Genomic DNA, 25,518 nt, shown 5'->3' with positions numbered 1-25,518 from the left:
ATTACTCGATTAATCGTAAGAATAATCGATAGATTACTCGATTACTAAAATATTCGTTTACAACAGCCCTATTTGGAACAGATTCAGAGTTTTCAGTTTCTGTCTAAACTGAATGTATAAATTGTTAAAAAATATACCCGGCATTAATTTCTTTCTCACTGACCTTAATCTGAGTCTCGGTAGGTGTCGGAGCAAGGAAAGGTGGTTGTCCCACCAACATCTCAAAAAGAATCACTCCCACGCTCCACCAGTCACACAACTGAGTGTAGCCTGCAAAAAGCACACAAACGGGGCGGTAAAAACAAACAAAAACAAAATAAAACATGCACTTCATTAATAACAAACAGAAACGTTATCGGCCACCTTTGCGCAGCAGAACCTCGGGGGCGATGTAATTTGGCGTTCCAACCAATGAGTGAGCCAGGCAGCGCTGGTGCTGCCGGTTGGCGCGCTGCTCCAGCGTCATCAGCCGGTCGCCACAGCGACAGTTGGATACGTCGTCCCAGGCGTCGCTGGGCTCCATGCTGTCCTGCCTGATGTGACTCCCTGGAGAAGGAAGATTTGTAAAGACATAAGTTTCTGAATTAAATAAATGCATAGACTAGTGGAGGAAAAAAGCAAGACTTTATTGGTATACTTGGTATCTAAAGTGCTCAAAATCAAAGAGTTTAATAAACCCTTGGGGTTATAACAATACATCCAACTCTGCAAATAAAATACAGTCAGGTTTAATTTGACTAACACTTGCACAAAAATGACTTAAAAAAATAGAAGAAGAAGAGCAATCTCAAACAAAGGTGCCCAACCTTTCTGGTAGTATTTGGAGTTGTGCGTCCAACGGAAGCCCGTGCAGAGGCCGAAGTCCGTCAGCTTGATGTGGCCGTCCAAGTCGATGAGGATGTTGTCGGGCTTGATGTCGCGGTGGATGAAACCCATCTTGTGGACGCTCTCGATGGCCAGCGTCAGCTCGGCTATGTAGAAGCGCGCCAGGAGCTCGGGGAACACCCCCATCCGGATGAGGAGGCTCATCATGTCTCCCCCAGGGATGTAGTCCATGACGAAGTAGAGGCTGTCGCGGTCCTGGAAGGAGTAGTAGAGGCGCACCACCCACTCGTTGTCTGCTTCTGCCAGGATGTCGCGCTCCGCTTTTACATGGGCCACCTAAAAAAAACAACAACCAGGAACCAGTTAAAACCGGTGAGCTGAGCCGGTAGGGTCAGACTGGTGGAACGGAGCACAGGTCCAGTCATGAGTCACCTGGTTGCGGTTGAGGACATCTTTCTTGCGCAGCGTTTTCATGGCATAAAGTGCACCGGTGTCAACTTTCCGCGTCAGGCACACTTCACCGAAGGCGCCGATGCCGAGAGTCTTGATTTTGACGAACATGGACTTGTCCATTTTGGCCCGGCGCAGTCGGTTGTAGTTGGACTCCTTTTGGTTCAGCATCTTCCTCATCTGCTCCTGCTCTGCTTCCGACAGGCCAGCCTGGGGAGAGAACGTCCAAATCGGAAATATGACGATTCAGCCAAACTATGAGGGACAATCCACGTGCTTTGATCAATACTTTTAATATTTATCGCTGTAACAGCATTATAAGTGGATCAGACACGATTAAACGGATTAATCATGATGAATTATTGAAATAACCGTCAACTCATTTAGCAATCTGGAGTTTGAAGACTCTAAAGAACAACATATTCAGAACAGTCACTAAGCCTTTGTCTGTAAATCTGTTCTACCCAGAACTCTTCAAGTGGTTTTAGCTTCACCTGGATCAAATTCTTAAGAAAAAAAATCTCATATTAAGAACCTTTTGTTATCCTGTGAATAACTGGTTAATCCAGTGTTTCTCAACCCTGGTCCTTATGCCCCCTGCTCTGCATGTTGTAGCTGAGCCTCTATTCCAGAGCAGCTGATTCAAATTATTGCATGACCATCAAGTGCTGCAGAAGCCTGTTAATCACCCAGAGATACAATTCAGGTGTGTGGCAGAAGGGAAATACCTAAAACATGCAGGACAGGGGGGCCTGAGGACCAGAGTTGAGAAACACTGGATTAATTCAAAAACTAAATCCCCAGATCAGTCCTGCACTGTGTTGATGTTAAGTCAAGCTGAGCTTTTCACATGTTGATGTTAGAAGGATTTAATTTAGCAATTCAGGGAATGCTGCGTTACTACATTTGAGGCAATAAAATGTTTATTTTGTTGTTTAGAAAAAGAATTCATGTGTTTATTTGCATCTGTAATGGAACATTTTACGATGTGCTCCTCACCCCTTGTGTGCTTTAGATTGTGTCTGATGATCTCATCATGAGATTGGTCAAGCTGCTCTCCTATAGACTTCTACAGTGCCGTATAACAGGAGGAGAGCTTCTTGATCCTGGAGACTAAGTGTTACTTCCCCAACCCAGAACTTATCTGCCCTCTTTAGCATGAAAGAACAACCCCCCTATCCTTAACCATAGACAAATGGCCAGACCATCTGTGTTGGGCTCCACAGAATCCCTGATGCATAACAATCAGGGACTCATTATCCAATCAAGTCTCTCCTCTCTGACCAGAACAAAAGGAAGCCAGATCCTCTGTTGGTCAGAGCAGACTTAGACTCCTTTCTGTTCTCACCTTGCAAGGTTTTAATACATTCCTTATTTCTTCTCATCCAGTCTCTTGCTAAAGTAATTTTTTCCACGACATCATTTAGTGTATGTGTTTTATTGTATAAAAAGGCTTATGTGGTTAAATGAGGCAAAATGTGAATTTTTGTTTGAATCAATTCATTTTGTTTACAACTCACAACAAATCTTTGATTAATGGTTTAACCATCAGAATAAATCGATAACTAAACCAGTCGTTGAGTAGTGAGGATGTGTCTTCTCACCTTGGACATCTCCTGTTCCAGCTGCAGCCTCCGGTTCAGTTTCTGCTGGTAGGTCTTCATCACGTTCTCGATGTGCTGCTCCATGTAGAACTTGAAGGCGAAAGGCGAGTAGGTTTTGATGCGCGACTCTCTCTTCTCCTCGTCCCGTCCGTTCTTTCTGACGGGAACGGGTGACGTCTGGATCTGCTTCTTGTCTTTCACCGCTTTCTCTGCCTTGCCCGCCTTCGTCTTCTCTTTGACCTGCTGGCTGTCCTCGGCCTTCCCGCTCCCCCCGCTGCTGCTGCTGCAGCCGCCTCTGGCGGTGGCGATGCTGAGATCTGACCCGCTGGCTCCGCCTCCTTCCAGAACCCCCGGCTCCCCCGCGGGTATGAGCAGGCTCTTTGGGTACGGTGGAGGGGGGCAGCGCGGCTCCTGGGCGGGCTCTAGCGGGTAGGACTCCTCCGGCATGTAGGGCAGGGGTTCTGCCGTGTCCGGCGCCTGAGCCGTCATCCAGCCGGGATGGCACGGACCCACCGCCGTTTTGGGCTCTGGTCTCATCACGCGGATGCTCTTGACTGGCTGTTGGATGGGTGGGGACGTCACAGCTGTGATGGTGTTTGGAGGCCCCATGGAGGAGTCCTGCTTCCCGGCAGGGGGGGGCGCAGTCATGGTCGGTCTAACGCCGTTTGGAGCAGCGGAGCGGCTGTTGAAGGAATTTGTTCTGCTGGGAACGCGCACTTCCCCTCTAAACGGGCCCTGGGGCTGGGGCTGCCTGGCTGCCGGGGTCCCGTCGGCACCCGGGGGGCCGGCCCAGTGGTGCTCATACAGGTCCAGGTTGAGGCTGGCTCTGGAGGGGGTCATCATACCCTGAGGCAGGTCTGAGAACTCGGGGCCCATGGGTGGCACGCCGCCGGGGGACCGGGACATCATGTGGACCTGGTGGGACGTGGGGCTGGCCTGGCGGGGGTGGGAGTGAGAGGACAGCTACAGGTTGGCCGGGTATCCTCCGCCCGCCGACCCGTTCTGAGACATCCCCCCTTTCGCCTGCATGTTGACGTAGTTGTCTGGAGGTCCCATCGGGGGCGGCTGCATCTTGTTCTGGAAGGACGGGGTCCGCTTGACCCCGTATCCGGCCGGTTCCATCAGGTGTTGCCTGGCATGAGCGTAGTCGTAGTGCGGGCCCGGGCCGGGTCCCCCTGGTGGCTGCGGCTGGAGCTGCAGCTGCTGACCAGAGACGCCGTAGCTCATCATGGGCCCGTGCTGCTCCATGCCGCCGGGGTAGGCCTTCTGCGGGGCGCCCTGTGGGTACATGGCGCTGCCCGGGTTGCTCTGGGTGGGCATCACCGGAGGATAGCTGCCCATGCTGGGGGGGCGGCCCATCGGGTTGCCCATAGTGGGGCCCTGAGCTGCGCTCGAGGGGGGCATCATGTAGTTCATGACGGGGGGAGCGCCCATGTAGGCTCTGGTGAGGTCGCTCTCAGGGCCGTAACCTGCTGCCCCGTCATACATCTGAGCCCCCATCTGATGATACGGAGGCAGGCCGCCCGCCTCACCCGGAACCTCTAAAGGGGGACGGTGGTCCATCCCGTTCGGCATGCCGGCTTTTCCTACAACGGAAGAGAAACGTCGTTCATTACATCCCGTTCAGCAGCAGCATCAACAGTGTCAGCTAATACAACAGACCCAAGTGAAGTCGGCTGCCTGCATCTTCTTCAAATTAAATAAAATTAGTGTCAAACTATGTCACACAAATTGTAGCTGCACAAACACAGCACAATTATTTTACATCAATTTAGTTTGATTCTGTTAATATGGGAATAGAGCTGGTTTCTTAAACTATTTTTGCTGCACAAACCTAGAACAAAGTTGGACAGCAGTTCTGTTTGACTTGAAGAAGTTTGGTGGGGCCAACTTCACCAGATGTAGTGAAGAGAAACGGAGTGTTGTGGTGTTTGTACCTGGTGAAGTCTGCTTGATGACCCGAACAATGAGCTCGTTGCGAGGGTCAAGGTAACCCATTTTACTGATGTACTCCAAGGCCGCTTCGATATTCCTGCTTCCAGTCTGCTTCAGCGCCCGCACTGCCATTTCCTGGCGAAAACACACAGGGACATTGATGACTGAGAAATGTGTTCATTACAATTAAAAGTTTATTGATCTTTGAGAAAATGTTCCTTCATCACTATGACATCAATATATTACTTGAAAATGGTCTCAAAACAACATTATTGTTTATCGCAATAACTTCTGGCACCATTTGTTGTCCATCAAAGTTTGTTATTGCAACAAGAATATTTGTAATCTCGCACAGACTTATTTTGTGTGTTGCAAAACAAACAAAAAAATAGAACCAGGTCCTGTTCTAAGCCCTGATCTGATATTTGATAACTGTCCAGTGCTCTACCCAGAAGATGAGCAGGAAATATTTTCTTATTCATCATTTGACTTAATACCACCTGGTAGCAATACCTCATATAATAAATCTTCCAATATTAAGTTTTTCTATAAGATATCTCAGCAAGATCCTTAAGTAGACGCATAAAAATGTAAATAAAATGTGTTTGCTCAAATTACGTATTAGTTTTTATTCATTTTTAGATTAATATTTTTGATATTCTAAAAACAAAATATATATTTTGAGTTTACCGTTTTATTTTTCAGCATTTAAGTACACTATATATTTGAGGATTTCAAAGTTGACCCAAATTGATAGTTACTGTTTTCCATCATAGAGCAGCTCTACTCAACCATACATGCAAATAAGCATCGTTTACATGTATATACAGTAAAATACTAAACATAAAAAAGATGCTCATTAGCACATGAGTTTCTGCTGTGTGTTTTGCCTGTAAAACACCCGTCCTATGCTTGTGTTGATGTTTGCCACAAATCTCTTGAAATGTTGGGAATGGGGATCAGCCAACACAGAGATGCTTTCATGTCGGCTTAACAACAGTAAACAGAGAGGCAGAGTGCTAGGCAGCAAGAAATGTGGGGCCACACCCAGGTGAGGAAATCCCCTCAAATGGCATATGATCTCACTTCAGGCACATTTCAATGCCTGGCTGCTGCGACAAAGTCGCTCAGGTGCCCCTGCTGGCCACAGGCAGGAACAGCAGCAGCTGATCCACAGGGAATATATACATAGAAATATGCCTAAATGTATATTTTTACTGTGAAACTGAAACAAAGTGACTAGAAGGATACCTAGGAAGAAAAGAGAATCCGTTTTCTTTGTTCTGTACAACGAAGGGAATGATGCCTGGAGACACGTCTTCCCCCAGGAATGCTTTTCCGACTCAACTTTCTGCTTCTTCTCAGTCAGGCTGGCAGCTTGCAGTTGCCAGCAGGAAACTAAATCCAATCTAAATTGTTTAAAAGCGCGGCTCAGTCGTAGGCACACTGAGCTCAGAGAGCCAGGAAACGTCAAGGTCGTGCTCCTTCTGTACTCTCTGTAAACTGTGTGTGCCACATTGTGTGAGTTTACTGGACCCTGCTACACCGTCCTCTCCCACGCCGGCATGCACCTTTAAATCTCAGTGCTCACCACGCTCACACATCAGTGTTTACACGCCGCTTCCTGTGTGTGTGTGTGTGTGTGTGTGTTTGCTGCATTCCTGCGCGGCCTGAGGAGAGCGTCGGCTGCCAGAGCCGCCCTGTTGCTGTCACATTTTGTCCTTTCTTTCTCTACTTTTTCTTTTTTTTTTCTTCTTAAAGCCACGTTTGCTCTGCGCTTTCTGGCGATACGTTTCAAAGGTTACACCAGACCGACCGACGGAGAGACTGTGGGAGTTTTTAGAGGTTTTGAAAAATGAGATTGAGATTGAAGAGGGAGAAACACAAAAGACGACAGGAGACGGGAGGCAAAAGCGGCAATGGTTTCAGTAAACTGGGGAAAATATAAAAAATTAAATCTGCTATTAAAAAAGTTCTTCAAAGTGTTGTTTCAAAGAAATATGCTAGAAGTGTCTCCTTAATGAAAGGATAATAACATTTCAATAAAACAGAATATGTAGTCTGATGACATTAAAGCAGGGATTAAGCACTTTTCATTAAACCCTCATTTCTGTCTTTAAAAAATTAATTCAACAAGCTGTTGCTAGGTAACCAACCTTTTTGATCTAGCTGTGAGAAGTTGAGCAGCTAAAACCTTTCCTCTGCCTACATCTCCCAGAATGCTGAGCGGTTCTGGATCAGAGTTCAGTGAAATGATTCTATTCTACGTCTCATCAATTGATATTGAGATCCTGTGTGTGTGTGGTGATATATGTTGTTATTGCTGTGCTCAGATGAAGCCCACAGAACATCACCGGAGCCGAGTTTGGAACATTAGACTGTAAAAAGAAGAAAAATGATAAAAGACGGTTCACCAACTGTTTTTGTTTGTCCCTGATTAAATTCTACATTTGCAATTTTATAATTATCATCATTAAGTTTTCTTTTATACATCAGCCACAGTTCAAACAAAGTGCTGAACAACAACGTGAGACAAAAGAAAGCATAAAAATAAAATGGTAAAGCCAATAAGCACACAGTAATGATTTACAAACTCATTCACAAAGACACAGAAAGTTGCTTTCAGAAACGAGGCTCCGACTTTCAAGAACGTTTTTTAGATTCCTGTTTAAACAAATAAAATGTAGTCAAAATATTAACAAACTTATCAATGTGATTGTGTTCTCCTAGTGCAACACTAGTTTCCTGTGAAATCCTTTTATTCGTGTCAACAGGGGGCATCAGTGAAGCACCATCCTGAACACAGACGGCGCATAGATGGACTCGATCCCAACAAAAACCAAAACATGTTTTTCTGCTGCTGTCATCTTCTGTCTTTCCATCTAATCTAAAATATTCAAACCTTCATATATTCCATAATCTGTAATCTGACTTTAATCAGGTCCGGGTTTAGCAGAACCACCATGACAGACCCTCTTTCTGTCCTTCCTCCGCCCCCTCTGGATGTGGGCGGGTCTGCTGACCCTGGTCGTCATGGCGACAGATGTGTCTCGCTCAAATTCCTCGGCACAGGAAGCAGGAATTTGAGCTATTTCCGATCTGGACAGAGTCTCTCTCTCTCCCTTTCTCTCCGTCGTTCTCGTTTTGAAAATAACCAGGCCGCATTTTGCACCCTTGTCATAACAGTCCGAGCGCCGCGAACCGCCGACTTATCCCAAACGCATAATCACTGGCCTGCAATTTCTACCAAAAGATGCCCAAGCTGCAGTGGCAGACAATCCCAAGAGTTTTCCCCTCTGGAAAACATTTCCCAGAGTGTCCTTGATTTTTAAGCCTCGTTGCTGACCCAGATCAGACTTGACCCCAGAAATCAAAGCCACGTGAATGGCAATCAGGAGTCCAGATGGTGCGGTCTACCCTCTCTTCCTCATTATTGAAACATGTGCAAAGAGATATTTAAGGAATTACATGTTATGACAGGGTGAGTCCAGGGATGCATCATCCTCTGTGCAAACATACGTTAAAAAAAAGAAAAACAGTGTTGAATCACACGTCGAACGCCTTAATGTGCTTGGTGACGAGCCAGATTCCTGCCGGGGCCCGAAGTTCATCCTGGAGGTCCGGGAAAAGTTCGGCTTGGAAGGGCAGGGAAGAAAATGTACAAAAGTCATCAAAAGCTTCCCTTCGTTTCACTTCCTGGATTTTCTTGTCATTTTGATGCCTGGCATGCCACCCCCACCTCCCACTCCCTCTCAAAGACATTTCCTCCTTTAAAAAAAAAGATTATGCAACGTGCCACATTGGTATGTAATCTGCAGCTGGGAGAAGGCAGGAAAGACGAGAAGCGCTGATAGGGCCATCTGACGAAGAAGAAGTGGCCGAGGCGGTGCGAGGATTACTCTCACACATCATCCAAAGTAGAAAAGTAACGGACCGTTTCATCCGACTGTATTTGACATTTATTTGCGTGTTATAAAGCACAGCCTTAATCCGCTGCCAAGAAAAACACAGTTTTCTGTTTGGAAATGTTTCTGGTCACATAAAATGCAAAAGGAACAGCCACCAATTATATTATTATACATAATATTACTGCACAGTAAGAACTTGAACAGCAGGCTCTTATTCCACATTTTCAAGTCAGACATCATAAGAAAGAGGAAGATGGACCCCTGGTTCTGTTAGGCTAAGGCACCACGGCCGCCTGTCAATACCTGAAATCCACCAATACTTGAAAAACAAAGGTTCGAATTTTTTTTATTAAAATTTGTTTTTCAAACAAAACAAAAAACAAATGACAGTAAATATCTAAAAAAAAAAAAAAAAAAAAAAAACTCTACAAAAACATCCACAAACTTTTTGTGAATAAGTTGTTGGAGTTGTTCCACAGAAAAAAATCCATTTAATTTTAAAGAACTCCAATATTTACTACTGGCTTGCTTTAAATGAAATCAATTAGATTAAAATCTACACTTCAACTCTTTCAGTGGGTGCTGTGGTAGCCTCACACCATTGTTTCCTGCCATTTTAGAGCGTTGAGTTTGTTTCTTTCATATTCCTTTTGTTGAGCCATCTTAAAAAAAGAAACATCAACAAAACAATCCAAGAGACACCGGTCCACAGGAAAAAACAGAGCCAAACACCCTGCGGTGGCGTCTGACAGACAGAGGAAGAGGAGGAGAGGCGACACGTTGGGCGGTGACTGGACCGGAGCAGGAGGAACTGTTCCACCCTGCTGCCATTGAATATTCCCTTCCTGTTTGGACTGACTGGGCCGGGCCTGCTCTGCTCCATTCACAATTGTGGCGGTAATGGAGGTCAGCTAGCGAGTGCGAGCGGCAGAGGAAATGGAACCGACGCGCTCTTTGTGCGGATGACCGACTGAAATGCTGGATAAGCAATAATGTGGCGTAGGTGATACGACAGATGAGCGTGTGGTTCCTTTAAAAAGGCCGAGTTCAGGGACAAAATGTAACAGCAGTGAGTTTTTGTAAAAACAAAAAAACAGGTTACCAGCACAGATAAATAGCAGAACCAGCCAGGCCCTGTATCCACATGTAGCAAAGGTTTGTAGAGTTACTGTTTCACAACAGCTAAACCAATCGAAACGCAGCTTTGGTTTGGTTGAAATTAAAATTTTTAAATGAGATGCGAAAGTTTTCCTGGGTAGTAACTTAGGACTATCCTGATACACACTGCAGGTAAGCTGGCTGAAACAAAGATACACATATCTAGGTCAAAACTCGGCATTTTGTCCTCAACAGGCGTTTTGAAACAAACAGTAAAGTCAGTGGATCTTTGCTAAATAAATGTTAAAGATAACATTTCTGATCGCTGGTGGATTTCAGCTGGTGTCTTGGCTTTCCGTAACTTTTTCTACCTCCTGCTGTTTTACATTATTACACTCAAGTTAATATCTGAACTTATTTGCTTTGGTTTCGTTCTATGCAGGGATTACATGTCAGGTGTTACCAGACTTCATCTCAACAGCACCGTTAAGCTGGGTTTAAGCTAGGTCTATAGCAGACACGTTGAGCTGGACGCAGCGTGGCGCGCGCCAACAGGGCCGACCCCATCCCCGAGCTTCGTTGGCCTCGCATGCTGCAGCATCACCTGGTCGTGCACCTTGCATCACCGTTCACACAAACTGGACGATTTGGTAGACGCCCTGCACTGGTATCTATATTCAACGCCTCTATGAGAGCTCATTTGATCAGAAACATACTCTATAAACGCCATACCGTTCCCTGAGCTCGCATGCGCTAAACACGAAGATTCAAAAGTGCGACTTACCCTTTCTACATATGCCAACTATGAAAAATTGTGATGCGTTTATTTTACCAGTTGCATCCATCAACATTTCCAGAGCAAAAATATGTCATGACACAACCTCAATAAGGAGAATGTCTTCTTTTCTGCCAAAGTTTGAAACAAAATCCTGCTCCAGGTTTTGATTCAGAAACAGTACATGATAACTACTGAGGAATTTATGCAAATTTCAGGTGGACAAAAAATGAAATCACCTGCCATCCCTATGGGATCCTGGTCATTTTACTACCAGCTCAGATTTGTTGCTAATCAAAATCAAGAAAAACATCTGATTTTTTTAAACAGCTGTGGGCCTCTTGGTATTCTAAAACCCAAGAAAAACAAAAACAACAACAACAAAACAACATTTTTTTAATGAAAAGCACCTAGTCCAGATGTGGAAATAAAGACGCAGAGGAAAAGTCCCTCAATCAGCAAACACTGGACCAACAGCAGGTTTCTGTGTGTGACAAGCTGTGAACAATTTGCCTGCTCCTCTTTTTCTTCTTCTTCTTCTTTGTTTGCTGTGACGGGCTTGAGTGGGGGCATTTTTCACATACCACGCTCGATCACAAGGGCTTTTAACCGCAGATGCCCTAGATCTTGACTGGACTTACAGCAGTTTGCTGGGACAGTCTGATTTAATCACACAGCTTAGTCACCCTTTAAAAATGCCTGACTTGCTTCAGTTTCTTCACCTCCCAAAGCAGAAAATGCTGAAAAATTAATACTTTTGAGAGTTTCCCCCAATGCATATGCAGGCATGCAGAAACAAGAAACAACACAAACTTCCTCATTCAACAGTGCTTATGCAGCCCGAGTAAGGGTAAAATCTTCAAAAGTATCCAGGTTCCTGTCTTAAACTTTTAGAAATTTAAACAGCTTCCACTCAACTCCGTGGTGTAAAACAGAGCTCAAGTTTACCGGCATGCCTCACTTCTTCAGGTCGGACGCATAGCGGTGGGGGTGAACGCCAAACAGCCCCGTTGAGAAATCCACCTGATGTTTCAATATTTCAACACGTGTTACGTAACCGAATCGCTATGCGCTTGGCAGGGGGGACTTGTATTGTGTCGTGTCTAAGAGCACAGGGCGCTCAAGTGTTTCGTTTTGGAGAATGCCTGGCTGGAAAAAAAAAAAAACTCTAAAAATCTGAATGATTAAACACAGCTTTAGATTTGGGAGTTGTGTTTAAAAGCTGGCAGTCACTCCACAGGTTTTTACTTGAGGCAGAATTTAAATTTGTTTATTGGCCCACTAGTTTCAGCTCTGGATTTTACTGACTGATTCACAACAAACTGCAAGACACCCGCGTCCCCACCGAGACAGAGGCTCCAGGTAACTTGTTGACCTCTGGGTAATTTAACCCCATCTGTGGGGTTTTACTTCACCCCAACTCCATAATTCAGGAGCTAACATCATTTAGGTAGCTGCTAACTGAGCTTAACAAACCTCTGATGGAAATGATAAAAATCAAGGTACCAGTCTAATGTCTGTAGATCTCATCTATTAGCTCTAAACCAGGTCGCAGAAAGAACCCTGGGACTTTTCAGTTCCCCAAAGGAGATGCTTCTCATTTCAAAACGGGACAAAGAAGAGAAGACACCGATTAAATAATGGATGGCTGCAAGGAAGTAGCTACTCGCCTAAACTTGGGCAAATCTACAGTCATTAAGAAGTTTACTAGAACAAAGGACAAAGTAATAAAAACTGACTAGAGACAATAATCATAATTTTGTGGCAATCACCAGCTTTGGGCTCAGGAGGAAGTAGAGGTTTGACCTAAAACTGGTGAATCCCGGCTCCGGGATTCATCTTTTCTGGTCGTTTTGTCAGCAGCACATGACCTGTGACGACCGTTTACATGAGGCAAAGAAGTAAATCAGAATGATGTTCATCATGCAGGTGTGCACAAGGTTTTACGGTTTGCTGGTTTCTCTGTGTGACATACTGGTGTTAAACTCCAGAACATTTCCGCAAGAAAACTTTTTTTAAATGTGAAATGTGACGCTCTTTGTTTCGCAGACTCTTTTGTTCTTTAAAAAGAGATAATTTGAAATAGCTAGCTTCGTCTTATATGTAAGAGATGAATGACAGTAAATATCTATAGATTTGTAGAAGTGTTTTTCCCATTAGTTCATATTTACACACTTTTTGAGTTAAAAGAAATCGAATGGAAAAAGTAGCATTTAGGAAAAAAAATCTGGAAAAATTATAATTTAGGAAAACAGATTTCAGACGATCCTCTGATTATGGCAAATTACATTTACTGTTCATGCAACAAAACATAAAATGGCATTAAAACACACGTTTTGTAGCCTTCAGTGGTCATTGGTTGTTCATTAGGTGCAGAGGCTACGTCATGCTACAAAGGTTAGACTTCAGTCACTGTAAAATATTTCCACATAAATAATCACAAAGCTCACGTCTTAAGCTGGCTTTAACATTTTAATTAGATTGGTTTGGCTAGTGATGAAACAGCAGCCTATGTGTTTAACTTTGCTGTGATCCATCATCCTTGTTCTTGTTAACTTAATGAACTACGTGTCAGAAGACGTGGTTTCCCTCGACTTCTCTCCGGGTTTCTCTGACCTTGTTGTAAACCGAGAATAGCTGATTTTGAGACTTTTCCAGTACAAACAACCACTGAGATTCTGCTACTGGGAAAAGATTGGATTGTTCCACTGGTCGATGTCGAGTAGTCCGAGTCTGGTTAGCAGCTCTGGTGCCTGTCTAATTCAAATGACCCTTTAACACAGATGGATATTTTCCATTCATCTTCATAACAAAAGTGTTTTTGTAAAACATGAAGTCGAACAGGAATCTCCCAAGAATGTAATCGTGTCAAATCAATAACAAGCCAAGTAAAACAAAATCCTTTTTGGTTAAATATGTAGGTGTTGGATCAGAGGAGGGTGATATGGACTTAAATTTTATTACAGTATTTTGTGGCACTATTGAGATAATAAACATGATAATAAGAATTATATTTTTTTACCATTTTTCTAGGTAATTGTACAGCTCTGATTGCCTGACACAGCGATCACGGCACAAATTATGCTCTTGAAAAACACACCTATTTGTAATTAGATTCTTTAGGACAGCAGCAGTCGCGTAAAGAAGTGTGGAAAGCAGTACATAGTAACTACATTTAATCGTATTTTCAAATTTATTGATATCTATCGATACTCTCATTGAACAAAGAGCAAGGTTTCCCCCAGAAAACTGGCTAAGCCCGGTGTTTGGGTGTTGCAGTCATTCATCCAGCAGCTTGTCGTGTTTTTGAGTTAAAACAAGTTTAAAGCTGACAGGAAATTTGAAAATATTACTTGATAATCATGTGTTATTAAAAGATTAATACCTGAACACCACCTACAAAATCTTAAAAAATGCAAACATTTTAAAAAGACTTAAATAAATAAGTAATGCTTAGCCTGGTGGGGGCACAAGGAAAGCCTGGAGGCCCGCCAGGCTTATAATACCCGGGGGGAAACCCTGAAAGAGTGGAGAAAGCACCAAAACTAACCAACAATCCGACAGGTTGGGGGGTTCAAACATTAATTGGAACTTCTTATGACAAAGATAAATGAAAATTCTTATCAAGTCAAGATATTTATCACGATAAATGACAAACGAAGTGATTTGGTCGGGCTTACCTGGTCGCAGCCAGCGTTGACGAGCTCCTGCAGCATCTGCCTGTTCACCTCTCCGGACTCGTTGGCGAACGGCATGAGGGACCTGCGGATTTCTCGCAGGGCGCTCTGGTAGTTGTTGAACTTCTGCGGCGGCCGGAGCTGCTGCTGCCGGTTGGCCGTGTCCTTCCCGCTCTTGGAGTCGGCCGGCCTGCTCCCCTCGGACCGGGAGCTGCCGCCGTGCAGCGCCTGGCTCACCAGCTTGGCCGGCTGCTTCAGGCCCTCCTTGATCTCCTGGAGCCTCTGCCGCGTGTTGCCCACATACGGGGCAGCTGGGAACGTCTTGGGCCTCATGGCCTCAGTGCCCCCCCACCCCCCTGCCTCCGGGCAGGCACCTACTCTAAAACGGGGGAGACTACCGCACACCAACTGGCACTCGCTCAACTGGACCCTCTCCACCCGGCTGACCTAAATAGATAAAAGGCCTCCAGGAGCTCAGCGCAGAGGCCCGGATTTAGAAGCCCGCCTCTTGTGTCGTTTCCCTCTGACTGTGCTTCTAATTCCTGATGAAGCAGACGGAGGTGATCCTGGATACTACAAGCATTCCATGGTGGGAGCCTCAAGGCTCGGGTTGCAGCTTGTTCCGGGAAATGCAGCCGCGGGAGTGGGCAATGCAGAGCCAAACCATGATGCCAGTGTGCGCCTGTGGAGGAAGAAATGCAGTGAGAACGTGCATACGGTGGTCATACGTCATGCTTATTATGGTCCATCTGAACAAAAGGTGAAATGAGGAGCTCGTCTCTGAAACACAAGGATGCTGTGACAGACTGACGGAGACAATAGCTGCAGGTCAAAGGGGAAGTATTATGTGTTTTCCAGACACACAGTGCCAGTTTATAGCATGATCACGCAAGTATGTCGCCTTCAGTTCTTAGAAAAATGCTATGTCAAATAACTAAGGAAATTTATCACCATGAAATTGGGCTTCTGTCTCTTTAAAAACTTCTGCTCCTTCTGAAACTCAGCCTTCAGGAAGTCATCATCTCTATTAACCCTTTAGCAATGTTTTTATCAGTGTTGAACTGAGAAGCAGCTCATATATTGGGCCCAGCAGATACACAGATCCAACAGGTGTTTGCTAATTGCTGCTGGCTAGTCTGAAGGAACTGAGTGGGGGCGTCATGGATGATGTCTTCTCTGTAAGGTGGAAGCTCTGAATATTGGAATCTGCAGCTCAGAGGAAGAACTTCATCCTCAAAGGCGGGGCTAGGTCCACCCAGGCATTTTGCACAGCTGAACGGTTGCCATGGAGATTAAAGGATTTCTCAAACATGCTTGAAAGTATAAGCAAAGTGAATAACATTATGACATGATGCAAAACTGAAAAAAAGAGTTGATTTTATGTAACACTGCTCCTTTAAAGAACGTTCTGTAGCACCATCAGGCATGCTGGCATTGGGCCCAAAATGTCTCAACTCCTATATTTGACCCAGTTGAATATGTCATTACGTGGAAACCAGCGTGTCACATTCTATATCAGTGGTGTTTAAGCGTCCGTGCATAATTCAGGAATATCAGCGGTCATAAAGACTTAGTTGCACAACTGAACTGCAGTGACTGCATACTTCTGCAGCGCGGTCATTGGTGAACACCCCTGTGAGAGCGTAGCAAGCCAGCCAGGAGTCACAACAAGTCAGCGGCCCTCCCAGAGCCGACCCCTTTTGGCTGTTCTGCTCTACGGCGTTTATGAACATTAAACACCACCTGACGGTCTTATCTGAAGAAACATACTCTGGGTTCTGCCACGACAGTGTTACTCCTCCGGGGCGGTTGGGATGACATGTGGAAGAGCTGCACGTGTTTCTGTCCAGGGGCCTCACGTTAGCAAAGAGGTGAAATATTTGCAATGCAAGAATTAGGAGAACTCATTTCTGCATAAACAGCAGAGGGAGCAACGGGTCTTGAAGCAACTCGGTCTCTAATTCATGATGACCTAGTTTACGTTATTTTAAAACTTTCAAGTTCTAATAATTTAACAACAAAACCTCCCCAAGCTGAATCAGCCTGTTAGAACTGTGTAAAAATATCTTCAGTTATAAAACAGTATCTGTTTGGAGCGATACGCCTAAACAGAAGCAGTTACATTTGTAACTGAATATTGCACAAGCTGCAAAACACGGTGGTGGCAGAATCATGAACAGGTCATGTTCCGCTGCCAATCAAGAAGGGTTACTACCCCTAGTTTGTTTAGTCTGAATAATAAACAACTGCATGGTTGAAACTTGGACACAACAGGAGAACGAACTTCACGAAGGCTACAAATATTTCCTGGATGTCTTAAAAGATACTAGATTCTGTTGGTACCAGAAAAGGATTCCTCCACTAACAACATAAAAACAGCAGTAGCTTTACAGCAGGTCTACAGTGTTCTGTTATGCAAACTTTGCAAAGAGCCACACATGGTTCCAAGAGCAATTCTGCAATAAACATAACCACCCGACTGTGCTCTATAACATTACACTCCAATAAAGACTGAAGGGAAAAAATAGCATTACTCTGAGCTTTAAGAGCCACAGCCAGCTGTTTTACAGCCAGTCCATTTTACATTGGACTCCCTCTGAATGAGGTGCCAAACTTACACCATGTGCACAATTATTAACCCCTCAACCGTCACCCTAAAGTCAATGGGTCCGTGAAGACACCTGTGTCATCATGACAGATAAGGGGTTGACGCAAGGGAGAGTTTTGATAATTATTAGGCAAATTTTCTAACTTCAAGTTGAATGAGGTTAAATGCTTGGTGGATTTTAGCATAGCAGGTGATGTGCATCTGTTTAGTGATGGAGGTTGGGGCCTAAGGAGGCCAACAACCTACATCAAGGTGTGCATAATTACAAGGCACTTTCTTTTCTTTGACAAAATGGGCTAAAAGTTTCTCAAAGGGATGAAGGACTCTTGAAATTGCTAAGAATGGGGTCTGATTGGGATGTGATCGCAGAACCATCAAACATTTTGGTGCAAGTAGTCAACGAGGGTCCCAAGAAATGTGTTGAGAAAGAAAAACCCAAAATATCTGCCAAGGACTCGAGAAGAATCAAGACTTAAGAAGGCGATGACTACCAGAAAACCATAATCTTTCACCTCTGTGAAAAAAAATTCCATAATTTTAATTTAAGTGGAGTAACTAGAAAATGTTCGGAGCTCAGAGACATGGCCAAGGTAGGGAAGGCTGAACTCCCAACACCTCTGAACTGAACGGTCTAGACTGGGCCAAGAAATATCTGCCTGATTTTTCAGAGGTTTTATGGGTGAGAGCGACTCTTAACAGACTAGACTTGATGTTTTTAATGTTTTTATCTTTACTTTTCATCTAGTTATTAACTTATTTTTATTTCTCTGTCTCACTGTCTAATGTTTTTATCCTTTTTTTTCCCAAAATGTCTCTTTCTCAATGTCACATGCTGTTTTTATTTTTATTTTATTTTAATTATGTGAAGCACTTTGAAATGCCTTGCTGCTGAAATGTGCTATACAAATAAAATTTGATTGATTGATTGATTGATTGACTGACTGACTAGATGGACGGCCTTTGGGTGGATCAGAAACTTGCACAGAGCTCTACTTTGAGTCAGACACCTGCAAGGTGGAGGTGGGCTATTGCTATAGGCTCGTATTATTAAAGACGAGTTAGTAGGAGACTTTCAGGTTGAAGATGGGCTCAAAATCAACTCCCAGACATAAATACCAGGTTTTAGAAACACTTTCTTCAAGCAGTGGAATGGGACAAAGTCAACATCTTTCAAAAAGACAATGATTCTTATGCAGGACAACGTCAACCCCATTCCTCACCTGACCTGAACCCAACTTCCTTCACGGTGATAGATTTAGCAAAAACTCAATATCATCAGTGCCTCCAGTTACTAGGCTGAGGAGTTATTACTTTCACACTGGGAAAAGTTGGTTTGGATACCTATATTTAACCTGATGAAGGAATGAATTTGAAAGCTGCATTTCGTATTTACTCGAGTCATTTCAAAGTAAAAATACTTTATTTACAACATGCATTTGATAAGAAGTCAGAAGCAGAATAAGCCTTGTAAAGTGATGCTGGAATGGGTTATCATTATCATAATGGACTGACTGATCAGTGTGATTTGAGTCTGAATACGGGACATGTTTCATCAGCCAAGACTCTGTGTTCAAGGAAATCATCTAAAGCTAATGAGCTTCACTTAAAGTGATCCAACTATCCCATTTACAGCTTTGCTTTAGTTAAATCTAATGCCGCTCTTTTCTTCGGGATTCACTTGGCTGAGTTTCACATCAGTGATCTCCTCCAGCCCTGCAGGCAAAGAACCCCAAAGCTGACAGATTGGTTTCCCAAACGCCAAACTGATTTATCTCAGACAAAGAGAAAGCGCCAGAAAAAAAAAAATCCCCCTCTGGCAGCAACACAGACACATTCATGATATTAGTTTTAATGGGTTTCGCTCTGTCTGAAGATGGCTGACAGGTGGAGCAGTCAAAGAATTTTATCGGACTATTACGCTGACATGTGGGAATAAATGATGAGCCGGAGGTATTTCCACAGGCAGAGCGGAGACTTCCCGCATCAAGACATTCTTGTTTCTCGACACTGGAATAATCACAAGGATTAGATCAAGATGGTGGAAATCCTCAACATTTAAGAGGCCAGCAATAATAAAGGCTCATATTGGGGTTTATTAAACTGTTTAAGCTGTAAAACCACCACTTCATTACTTTGACAATTTAAAAAAAAAGAAAACCTATGCATAAATGGGTGACGAAATATCAGTTTATTAACACTTCATAATTTATACTCCAAGATGGAGTACATTAAACCTTACCAGACTCACTTCTTAGTTTATTGTGCAGATTTCACAACAGGTGATTATACATCAGTCATGTGAATCAATATGAGCCTCATGTTCCCTTACAGGTTCAAAGGAACTATATGAACATGTTCCTATAGTTCATGTGAACATACTTAGATCAGCTCTAATTCGTATCTATATCACTTGAACTTGTCCAATTGCTGGATAATCCTAAATTTAATGGAGATTCCTTAAAACAGTCTGAACTTTGGTTCCATTATTCGATTTTAAAAGCTCAAATAGTTGCAGTTTTGCTTCTCTGATTAGAATATTAACCATCTTTATGAACCACGTCGTCTCTAATGGAAACCCAATTTAAGACAGTCTAAAGTCTGCTTTTTTTTAACAATTTGTGGCCAATATGTTAAAAGCAATAAATTATTGTAATGTTATAGCTATAAAATGCATTTGTGGGAAACTTCTTATATTTAATTTCTTCTTTATATATTTTATCCACAACTGGTACTTCTCTAGACTTTTTAAAACATTATAGGAATCCTCCCTATAAAGAAATGTTTTATTAATCATAAAACAATGCAATTTTTATTCTTCATTAAAGTACATCACTACCAAACTACATGACATTTTTTAAAAATTTGTTTCTACTTTTGAGAAATGTCTGCACTTAGGGTGATTGAAATTGAAATAAAATAATAATAATAATAATAATAATAATAATAATAAAAAGGCGTTAAAGGTGAAAATTAGTTATTCTTAATTATTCAGTGGAGAGTTTGGGTGCTAAGTGAGCAAACGCTGACCTACTTTTGACAATCATGTATTTGTGGAAGCATTGAAATTGTTGATCTGCATTAAGCAACAGAAATAACTCCTATTTAACTCAAATAGTAAATGACACATCGTGTATAGAAACTGGCAAAAATATTCTCCTTAGTTTGATCCTACAGAGAATCGCAGGGATGTGCAACAGAAAACTTTCCAGCGCCCTCAACAACACGTGGTACTCCTGGTAAAGTCAAAGAGAAAAAAAAAACTTTAATCAAACTAACAAGTGGAAATAATGACAAATCCATCTTAAGGTTTTTTTTTTTTTGCACTTAAAAAAATAAGATTGCGAGACTTCCAAGCTTACTGAAATGACTCGAGCAAAAACAGATGAAAAGGAGTTTATTTTAAATAAATACTGGTATTATTCTAACTCATGTTTAATTTCTATTATTACTTTTACCCGTATTAATTTTTTTATGACACAGCAGTGTCATTAAGGCACTCCGTCCTGCATGCTTTAGATGTTTCCCTGCTTCAACACACCTGATTCAGATGAAAAGATGAACAAATAACGTTACCTCAGTGTAACATCAGATCGGGATATCTAAAACAGGAAGTCTGAGGACGGTTTCTGCAGTGTCCTAAACCGTAAAGAAACTCCACGCTGCCATAATGTGCACAGACACATGGAAAATATTATTCCTTTTTATAAATATATCAGCCATACTGCCACTGCCTGGAGCAACAACCCCAGCAGATGTAGCAGCCAAACATAAAAAGCTCCAGAGTACACACCCACCCCTTCTCCTCCGCCTCCCTGGCAGTCTCCATCCCTCTGGGCCGTTTCTGAGAAGGACACAGCCTTCACTGTTTGTACAGATAAACTCTGGACAGACAAAAAAAAAACATTTTCCTTTTATTTGTTTTTGGGGTTTTTTCTGCCTCTGCCTCAGATATGGCTGGGTGGTGGAGTAATCTGGGGCTAAGCGGTATAAATGCCCCCCCAACCCTCACTCTCTCCCTCCCAATCTCCAGGATCTCTTGTCTCCATTCCTGCGATGCTTTAAGCGCCGCGTCCGAGGGATGAGCATTCCATTCCACAAGTAACTACAAGTAAAACACCACGCCGCAATCATGGGACGTCCTGTGCTGCTGACCAAAATACAGACCCTCAAACCGAGCAAAGAGCGAAAAACACGAACGGACGACTTAAACCTGGATGCAGGTGAGAAGAGAAACAAAAAGTATCCACAAGCAAAGGAGAACAAAACAAAAAAACATTTCATGCAGGCATATTTTCACATTTAATCCAAACATCCCAAAGCTCATCATCATACAAAGTGTTTCATTTACCTCAAGTCTTTTTTCAAATAACTTCAGTAACATAGTGACAACTCTTTTTGTTTTTTTTAACAAGCCCACAAAACAAACCCCCCATGACTCCACGTTTGTTGCAGTTTACATAGTTGCCACTAGGTGTCAATGTTAGTCAAAGAGCTTTGGCTGTAAATGGTTAAAACTCACAAAGCTAAAAGAAGAAGAGCATTTCTTAAGTTTTGATGTATTGACGCACTCAAAAAAAAGGACAAAAACTGCCGTCTCAGTCCAAATATTCAAGAACCTGCAAAAATATTAAAACAAGATCATTTCCAGCCTCTCTGCTTCTGTTGCATTGTGGGATGTGAAGAGGACAGAAATAACCAGAGAACCAGCCAGAGCAGACAGATGTGGACACATCGTGTCACAATAAAAACACTGAGAATTAAACCACTGTTGTGGTTCTCAAGCTGTGGTGCAAGAGCCACTGGTGGTACATGGGTCGTCATCAGAACTTAAATCTAGCAATCAATTCGCTCTGGTCCAGATCCACCTAGAACTTTTTAACAAATATGCTCAGGGGCAAAGCTAGCTGAAGTTAGCAATTCAAGCTAATAGCGAATGCAACATGCTCACTAAAGGAGGTTGGTGCAGTTTGTATGTGTGTTGTTGGGTGACAAATATAATAGAGTATTAAAAAATTAACTATTTTAAAAGGTAGCCATGATGGATTTTGAAGTTGGGGTCAGCAAAAAAAAAAGAAAATGGCCGCATTTCCTCACATGGAATTGCGTTAAAACTTTAAACTTTAATAAATGAAAGAAAAACAGCATCTTGCAACCCATCATGCAGTGAGAAAATCTCTTTTTATGAAAACAATAAGAGATGCATCAATCCGCCTGTTAAGAGAACGGATTGGACCGTTTCCCTCCAATGGGTTTGACACACAACTGCCATTTTAAAAATATAAACACAACAACCATCGAAACCGACTTAAAAAAATAGATAAATGTTAAAAAAAAATTAAAAATCACATCCACAGAGAAAAGAAAAAGTATTTGGCAGGTTGAACCTCAAACCAAACATCAGTACATGCCAGGAAAAATCTAATTGTTATGATAAAAGATGCACCAAACTGGCAAAGTCCAGACTTATAATACTATTGCTTTAAGATGCAGTTATTACAGGAATGATAACTGTTAGCCAGTAGGGACTGATTGATTGTTTCAGTTTCAGTCCCAATTTTACAACAGACATCTGAGCAGAGGCAGCCTCAGCCTCCGTAAATGTAAACACTTAAGAGCTCAGTGATTCCTGTGGATGCTCCCTGACAGGCTACCTTTAAACCTCAGAGGGAGCTGCTGCAGAGGCACTCTGCTGCTGCAGCAGCTGCTGCAGAGGCACTCTGCTGCAGCAGCTGCTCAGCTCCAACAACTACAGATGTGACACCAACCAGCTCCATTAAACACAAATACACCATGTCTGAGTGGGAGAAGACTACACAATGCAACTACTGGCTCAAAAAAGAAAATAAATTACAATTAAGTGAGGTTATTTTAATCCAGTGAGGCGTCATGTTCTTCTAAAGGTAGCATTAAGTTAAAGCTAAACGGAGATTGAAGGAAGATTCAACATTTTGCTTATCGATTCACTTTAGTGTTACTGAAGAAGTAATTGTTCACAAAAACTGTTTAGACTTTACTGTAATCTCTACATTTGTTTCCCAGACTTTCTTTTTTTTCTTTAAAAGTTACAAAACGGTGTTAATAGTGAGGTTTTAGGAAGCCCCGTGGCCTTCTCCACTGTACCCCAGGCAGGGCTGGAGGGGGAAGAGAGGGGGCTGAGCGAAGCTACACATTCCAGTGCTGGAAAAAAAAGAGGAGGCTGTTCTGGTAGCCCCCCAAACAGGCTTAAAACTCAATGAAAACACGTTTTACATTCTTAAACCGTACCACATCCTCAGCGAAGGAATTACTTTAGCAACGAGTCGCGAAATATGTCACACCACCACTCCCCTTCCTTGAAAAAGTAACTCTCAACTTACCATGTGATAGAAGGAATAAGGAAAAGTCAAGACTGGGGTGCAAATTCCGTTAAAAGTCGACTTTTGAAGGCCGCTAAGCGCCGACACAGAGTGGAGGAGGTCGGAGAAGACGGAGCAGCGGCGTAAATATGATGAAATGAGCCTCCATTTTCTGCCTAGACTCCAGGCAGGATCAGAAATGCAGCACAAAGTTGGACACTCGCTGCATTGTTAACATTCCACAGGTCACGTGACGGACCAACGCACGTCAGCACCGGAGCAGAGATCGTGTATTAGGAGAAACATTCACTCCGCCTATGATTTGCCGTTGTTAAATCACAATCCTTCAGCCAGATGCGGCGTAGTGATATTTGAAACATAGAAACGTTATAAACAGAGAATAATGATAATAAAAGGGAAATGTTGTAAAAAGTGAGTAGGACAGTTCGATGAAAAAGAATCTACTTATTTTTAACAGATTTGGTTTTCTATTCTGTTCCATTTCATTTTTTCACATATTTCAATTGTACTTTTAAATTGCGTGAAATAAAATTGCGAAAATAATAAATAGTATTTATTCTTATTTTAGTACTTTTTCTATGCCAATGTAGAAATATTGAATGTATTATGTAAAAATATTGAATGTATTTATTAAATACATTCAATATTTCTACATTGGCATAGAACATTTTTCATTTTTGGGAGCTAAAAAGAAAAAAAAACATTTTAAATGAATTACTGGACTGAATTTGACCTTGAACTTGGATTAAAATTTACATCTTTATACCCTTGTCTTTTTTAAGACAAAACATTTTTGTCTGTGTCAGATAACATGCATTAGCAGCTGTAGTTAGCATAGCATATATATTACATTATGCATCTACAGAATAACATCAGGACAGAAGTGGGAGTCTGAAGGTTTCTTTATGAAAGCCTCCATTTCGTTTTAAATTAAGCGTTGGAGTGAGCCTTCTTCATTTTTTCCCATCTGACCGCACATACTCAAGGTGGAGCCTCCACAAGCATTTGTTTTCTCTTTCATAAATTAAAAGAAATCCATACATTACTCAGTCACTCCACTTCGGCCACAGAGGGAATATTTACCAATCTGTCAGAGACAACACGACACTGAGAAATCCACGCCTCTTCAACCTATTTTTGTTTCACCAAACACAGAAGAGGAGCACAAACACACTTCTAAAATAAAAACGTAGTTTTGAAAAGGCAGATGCAGAGTTGTGCCAAACTTTAATTTCCAGTCACGGAGGCCACATCACAGAGTCAGGGTGAAACTTTAAACTTTAACAAGGAAGCACATACAGTCAGAACAGAAAGGGTACAGCATGAACATGGAAAAGCTCCTTTTATTTTGAAACTAGCTCATCAGGAAAGAATGGTGTTTCTAGGAACCATAACCCCCCCTTTACAGAAACCGAATGAAAACTGGTCTTACAAGTGTATGACAGACTTTCCCCAGTATCTCCCTCCAGAGCAGACAGCCCGAGGTGCACAGATGTGAGCGGATGCACATTCTGAGCCCAAAACTACTTCTGCCTACGAACTTCCACCTGCTGAAACTCAGCAACTGGACTGAGTTAGCCAGAGTTTAGGTGAAAAATCTTCCCAAATCCATTTTAAGACCCAATTTCCAGACGTTTTCCAACAAGAATTACCAAAAATAAACTCGGTGTCTAGTCAACCAAGTGGATTACACACACATTGCTTTAGTGGAAAACAAGAAAAGCAATTTAAGAATGGATGCCAAAGTTGAGCAAATGTCTAAAAAGGGTACAAAGATAGCTAGCTATGCAAAGCTAGCCATCTGTAGAAAACAGAATGATCTGCAACGTCTTCACAAACTAAGGCACAAGAAATGCAAAAGTTTTTTTGTTTTGTTTTTTTAATATTAGGTACCATGAAGAGCAGGTCTTCATACCACACGTCTCAACTGAACTACTCAACAGTAACTAATGTGCGCGGCCCGAACCAGCTAGTTACGGCTAATTATTAGATAACGCTGTGGTTAAAACCTTTGAGAATTCATTTCACATGCATTCCCTGCTGAAGTTCATGTGCTTGGCAGAAGAAAAAATAACATAGTTCATCCTCATCAAAATATCCTTTGTCAAATTACAGTATACCACAAAGAAAAAAAAAACATACAGCTAATTAAAACAAGACAATAAAATTGCCATCTCGATATTTGGGCAGACAATTTACACAAAAGAAAGGACGACATTTAATTTACTTGTTTAATGCAGTCTGACTGCAGGAATTAAAGTACGGACAACACGTTTCAGAGC

The 25,518-nt window shown here is 42.5% G+C and overlaps 1 protein-coding gene across 1 annotated transcript in view; it reads right to left on the bottom strand.

The window, feature by feature from the left end:
• lats2 (large tumor suppressor kinase 2) overlaps positions 1-23,471 on the bottom strand; it is a 25,490-nt gene extending 2,019 nt beyond the window's left edge. The window contains 8 exon segments of the mRNA XM_007572528.2: positions 164-270; positions 364-546; positions 807-1,161; positions 1,258-1,485; positions 2,880-4,465; positions 4,817-4,949; positions 14,276-14,954; positions 23,237-23,471. Coding sequence (XP_007572590.1) covers positions 164-270; positions 364-546; positions 807-1,161; positions 1,258-1,485; positions 2,880-4,465; positions 4,817-4,949; positions 14,276-14,605 — 2,922 coding nt within the window. The 5' untranslated portion in view covers positions 14,606-14,954; positions 23,237-23,471.
• Between the last annotated feature and the right edge of the window lie 2,047 nt (positions 23,472-25,518).

The sequence above is a fragment of the Poecilia formosa genome, unplaced genomic scaffold (assembly GCF_000485575.1).
Source record: "Poecilia formosa unplaced genomic scaffold, Poecilia_formosa-5.1.2 Scaffold302, whole genome shotgun sequence".
Taxonomy (NCBI): domain Eukaryota; kingdom Metazoa; phylum Chordata; class Actinopteri; order Cyprinodontiformes; family Poeciliidae; genus Poecilia; species Poecilia formosa.
This window is presented reverse-complemented; position numbering and strand designations above follow the sequence as displayed.